General features: G+C 59.4%; 2 protein-coding genes across 2 annotated transcripts in view; one reads left to right on the forward strand and one right to left on the reverse strand.

Moving 5' to 3' along the window:
* ETH_00026510 (40S ribosomal protein S16, putative) overlaps positions 1-520 on the reverse strand; it is a gene marked incomplete at both ends in the record, with an annotated part of 730 nt that extends 210 nt beyond the window's left edge. Inside the window, 2 exons of the mRNA XM_013373723.1 lie at positions 30-149; positions 346-520. Of these exons, the coding sequence (XP_013229177.1) occupies positions 30-149; positions 346-520 (295 nt within the window). The remainder of the gene's footprint in view (positions 1-29; positions 150-345) is intronic.
* A 1,086-nt stretch (positions 521-1,606) lies between these two features.
* Positions 1,607-5,258, forward strand: part of ETH_00026515 (60S ribosomal protein L13, related) — a gene marked incomplete at both ends in the record, with an annotated part of 9,690 nt that continues 6,038 nt past the window's right edge. Inside the window, 6 exons of the mRNA XM_013373724.1 lie at positions 1,607-1,749; positions 2,102-2,198; positions 2,279-2,416; positions 2,647-2,775; positions 3,142-3,219; positions 3,434-3,483. Of these exons, the coding sequence (XP_013229178.1) occupies positions 1,607-1,749; positions 2,102-2,198; positions 2,279-2,416; positions 2,647-2,775; positions 3,142-3,219; positions 3,434-3,483 (635 nt within the window). The remainder of the gene's footprint in view (positions 1,750-2,101; positions 2,199-2,278; positions 2,417-2,646; positions 2,776-3,141; positions 3,220-3,433; positions 3,484-5,258) is intronic.

Here is a 5,258-nt window from a genome sequence, read left to right on the forward strand (position 1 = left end):
ACCCTAAACCCTAAACCCTAAACCCTCACACTTCTGGTGGTATGCCACAACCCCCTTGGCAATGGCCTGGCGAATGGCGTAAACTTGCGAGACGAAACCGCCGCCCCGAACCCGCACGCGAATGTCAATGCCCTCGAAGCGGTTCTTGCCTGCCGCACAAACCCTAAACCCTAAACCCTAAACCCTAAACCCTAGCCGCAGGGCTCGCGCCGGCCCGCTGCTCCCCGCTCATCCCCCGCCAGCCCCCCCAACCGCCCCTCCAGAGCCCGACCCCCCCGCCAAACCCCAACCCCAAACCCCAAACCCCAAACCCCAAACCCCAAACCCTAAACCCTAAACCCTCACCGAGAACCAGGATGGACTCGCAGGCCTTGACCCGCAGGGCCTCGGGCTTCAACAAGTGCAGGGGGGCCCCATTGACCCTTATGAGGCCCTTGCCCTCCGTGCAGAGGGCCACAGCAACAGCAGTTTTCTTGCGGCCGAAGGTCTGCACCCTCCGGGTCCTCCGGGCCTCAGACATCTTCTGCAGCAGCAGCAGCAGCAGCAGCAGCAGCAGCAGCAGCAGCAGGTGTGGGGCCCCGGCGAAGAAAGAGGGAGGGCAGGCAAGAGCGAGCTGCAAGGGCTGGTTAGGTGCACTGCGATTCAGGTGTACAGCCGCCACACGGGCCATGCATGTGCAGCAGCCACAGCAGCAGCAGCAGCAGCAGCGGCAGCTGCAGCGGCGGCTGCTGCTGCAGCTGCTGCTGCCCTTGCTGTCTTAACGCATGTACTCGTGACAGAAAATACAGAAAGGAAAAAGAACACCACTGGTGAGGCTAGGCCACGAATCCGCAGTGCGGGGCGCAGCAGCAGCAGCAGCAGCAGCAGCAGCAGGCGGTACCTTGATCGAGTCTGGAGAAGGAGGCAAACAAAAAGACAAAAGAGGAGGGTTTCCTTCAAGTTACGAGTTTAATGGCGCCGTGGCGCGTTTGCTGCTGCTGCTGCTGCTGTGAAGGCCGCAGCAGCCCTGCAGCAGCCGCGGCTGCTGCTGCAGCGGCTGCTGTGGGGAAGAAGTACAGCAGCCGCAGCAGCAGCAGCAGCTGCTGCTGCATGCTGCTGCGAACCATCTCGGGAGTTCTTGTTTTCTCTTCTTTGGACCTTTTGTGGCTGCTGACCCTGAGCTTGCTGCTGCTTCCCCCAGGTACGGCTATCGCTGCTGCTGCTGTCCGCTGCAGCGGAGCTGCTGCTGCTGCTGCTGCTGCTGCTAGCACGGCCCCGCAGCAGCAGCAGCTTCCTGCTGCTGCTGTTTAAAGTTCCTAAGTCTCTTTTTTGTTCAATTTGAACTTTTCGTTTTGCCCATTTACCCCCCACGGCTCTAGGCCTCCCGTGTGGCCCCTGGCGCTCTCCCCGCCTGTCCGCAGGGTTTAGGGTTTAGGGTTTAGGGTTTAGGGTTTGTGGCTGTAGAGCCCCCTGTGTTTCCCTGTTGCCCCGCACCTCAGCGCACAGCGCCGCGCTGCCGCCGCCGCGGCTCGCGCGCCAGCCCAGGGCCCGGGCTGGTCCAGGGCTTGGGGTTTAGGGTTTAGGGTTTAGGGTTTAGGGTTTAGGGTTTAGGGTTTCGCAGGCGAAGATGGTGAGCCGCTCTGCGCAGCTGCCCAACGTCCACCTCCGCAAGGAGTGGCAGCGCTTCGTCCGCACCTGGTTTGACCAGCCGGCGCGGAAGCAGCGCCGCAGACTGCAGCGCCAAAAAAAAGCTGCCAAACTCGGAGTCCGGTCAGCTGCTGCTGCTGCTGCTGCTGCTGCTGCTGCTGCTGCTGCTGCTGGGGGGCGGGCTGCTGCTCGCGGGGCGCTGGGCCGCTGGGCGGGCGGCTGCGCGTTGGGCCGCCTTTGCTGCTCGCGGGCTCTGCTGCTGCTGCTGCTTGTGCCGCTGCTGCTTGGGCTGCTGCTGCTGCTTGTGCCGCTGCTGCTTGGGCTGCTGCTGCTTGGGCTGCTGCTGCTGCTGCGGCATGTACGCGGGAGGCGGAGGGGTCACTTGTGGAGTGTGCGCGGACCTCTCGCGCAATCAGACGCGGCTGAGGGTCCATTGCTGCTGCTGCTGCTGCTGCTGCTGCTGCTGCTGCTGCAGACCGTTGGGCCTGCTGCGGCCAGCTGTCCGCTGCCCCACGCAGAAGTACAACATCAAGCTGCGGGAAGGGCGCGGCTTCACCCTGGAGGAGCTGAAGGTGAGCCCTGACTGCTGCTGCTGCTGCTGCTGCTGCTGCTGCTGCACCCGGCCAGCTAGCCTGCTGGGGCTTTGCTGCAGGCCGTGGGCATTTCCCCCCGAGTGGCCTTGTCCATTGGTATTTCTGTGGACCACCGCCGCCGCAACAGATGCCAAGAGTCTCTCAACACAAATGTCAACCGCCTCAAACTTTACCTCAGCAAACTCGTACTCTTCCAGGTCCGTCCCTTGCTGCTGCTGCTCTTCCTGCTGCTGCTGCAGCAGGTTCTCGTCGCGCTGCTGCGGCTGCTTCTCTCCGTGCGGCTGCAACTGTAGCTCTTCTGCCGTTCCTGCCGCCACAGTTGCTGCATTCCTTAGTGCTGCTGCCCCTGCTGCTGCTGCCCCTGCTGCTGCTTCGATTAGCATTGTTTGTTTAATGGCTTTTTGCGAAAGGTTTCCTTTTGCTGCAGCGCGGGTCTAAGGCGAAGAAGGGTTTGGCTGGCGTGCCTGCGGACACCCCGAAGTCGCAACTTCAAAACGTGAAACAGGCGAAAATTGCGGATTCGCTGCCGATCGAGAGGCCCCGGAAGAAGATCCGCGTGAGTTTTTCGAAAATGGAACAAATAAAACAATAAATTTGCAAATTAATCGGGAAAAAACGAACAAAAATGAGTTAATTGAAGAAGATCGGACGCTCGCGTCGTTCCGGCGGCGCCGCCAGAGGTGCCTGTACACCCCAACTCTTCAGGTGTACAGGCACCTCAACAGCTGCAGCGAGGCAGAAGGGCTTTTGATGATCACTTCTAAATCGCAGCCTCAAAGGGCAATGGCGTTTTCGAAATCTGCAATGCTGATGCCCCTCCTGCGCTGGCCGAGCTAGGGTTTAGGGTTTGCGAGAGCTAGGGTTTGCGGGAGCTGGGGTTTGCGAGGGTTTGGGTTTTGCTGCTGCTTCTGAGGGTTTGCAGGCCAGGGTGATAACGGAGGAGGAGAGGAAGTTCCGCGCCTATGCCACTCTCAGGAAGCAGCTCAGAGACGCGAAGAACGTGAGGGTTTAGGGTTTGAAGCCGAGGGTTTAGGGTTTAGGGTCTGTACAAGTTCTGGAGATGGGTGCGGGGTGGAGGCTGCCGAGCGTTTGTCTAGGGTTTAGTTGGGGTTGCAATGAAGGATTTATTCAGGGTTTAGGGTTTCGGGTTTAGGCGTTGTCTAGGATTTAGGGTTTGGGGTTTAGGGTTTAGGGTTTGCGCATGTGCTTTTTAGGTTGGCAAGCACGCCAAGAAGCTCGCAGAGGAGGCCGAGGCAGCAAACAAGTAAATAAACCCTTGGGCGTTCTTCTTGCTGCAGCGCTGCTGCAGCAAGCTGCTGCAGCCTTGCTGCAGCAAGCTGCTGCAGCAGCAACCCCACCAAAACACCACCCCTGCAGCTCCTGGCGCCCGCCCATCTGCACTGTGGGCGGGTTGCGGAACCCCCCGGGGGGCCCCCAGGGGCCCCTCTGGGGGCCCCCTGGGGGCCCCCAGGGAGAGGCCCCCCGGGGGGCCCCCACTTTTGTTCTTTTTGTGCAAGGGACAGCTTTGAATATATGGGTTTGGATGGGTCTTCAAAGTTTGCATGCGGGCTGCTGAGGTGTACGTACACCGTAGAGTTCAGCAGTTGGGGTGTACAGACAGCGGCAGCAGTAGCAGCAAAAAGCTGCTAATTAATTTGACCCCACAAATATATATATAGCGGAGAGACAAGTAAATTTATTGGGAGATGGAGGAGTTTATGCAGAGAGGAACAGAGCTGAAGCAGCAGCTGAAGGATTAGTGCAGCAGCGCTGCTGCTGCAGCTCTTTTGCTGCAGCTCGTGGCGCTGCAGAGTGCCAGCCTGTTGGGTCAGTTGGTTTTGCTGCAGCAGGGGGGGCCTGGGCAGCCGCAGCAAGCGGAAATAACTGGCAAAGAGCTTTAAATGTAGAATTAGAATTAAAATAAAATATAACAAATTAAAAATTAAAGCAAAGTGCAGCAAATTGAATGGCGTTTACCTGGAGCTGCTGCTGCTGCTGCAAGCCCTGGGCGTGGTGGGCGGGGGGCGGGGGTCAGGCGGGAGAAATGGGTTGTCTTTTGGAGTTTTTTAAAGCTCTAAGCTTCGAAAAAGAGTTTTTTGTTTTTAATTTTTCAAATTAAACAATTAAATCTGTTATTTAATGGCATTAAACGCAGCGGCGGCCCGCGGACGAGGGTCCGGCTGGAGTGGTCTACGGGCCGTTGGCTGCTGGGCTCGCTGCAGCCGGCGCGGCGCGGCGCCGCTGAAGCTTCCTCGAGAACAGCCTGCAGTTTAATTTTTCAATTAATTTGTTAAACTGTTTATTTATTTTGATTTATTTTGATTTATTTTCATTTCTTTATTTGCAAACGCAGAAGCAGTGGCGCGGGTCCTGCAGCAGGCCCCCAGCAGCGCCGACACTCATCGACAGCAGGGGCCCCTGCTGGGCCACCGGCATCCCACGGACAGCAGCGCGGCTGCTGCTTGCTGCTGCTCTTTGCTGCGCAGCAGCAGCAAAAGACTTCCAAAGCTCTTTAAAGAAGCAGCATTGGAGTCTTATAATACTTCTGGCCCGCGGAGTTCCCCCAAACTTCAGTCTACGGCGCCCCAGTAGCAGCAGCGGTCTGCCAAGCCGCAGCCGCCGCAGGGCCACCGCCGCAGGCCTCCCAACCCTCTCAAGGACCACTGGTCACTCCCGTGCACTCCAGTGGCCTCCTGCTGCTGCGACTCCCAGCAGCAGCAGCAGCAGCAGCAGCAGCAGCAGCAGCGCTCGTGCTGCGGCGACGGGGCGGAGTCCCGCTGCACACTGACCGGCCCCCCCTGCTGCCCCCATGCCTCTTCAACTCTTCTTTTTGCTGCCAATTTAAACTCCAAACTCATCTCTTTCTTAATCAATTAAAAGTACCTTTTGGGGGGCCCCCTGGCCCGGGGCCGACTGGAGCGCCCGGTACCCTGGGGGCCCCCGGGGGCCCCGCCATGGCCTACGCTGCGGCCCTGGGGGGCCCCCTGGGGGCCCCCGAAGCCGCGTTTGACGCAGCAGGGGCCCTGGGGGGCCCCCTGG

This window comes from Eimeria tenella, genomic scaffold, assembly GCF_000499545.2.
Source record: "Eimeria tenella Houghton genomic scaffold, Eth_scaff17, whole genome shotgun sequence".
NCBI classification, from domain to species: domain Eukaryota; phylum Apicomplexa; class Conoidasida; order Eucoccidiorida; family Eimeriidae; genus Eimeria; species Eimeria tenella.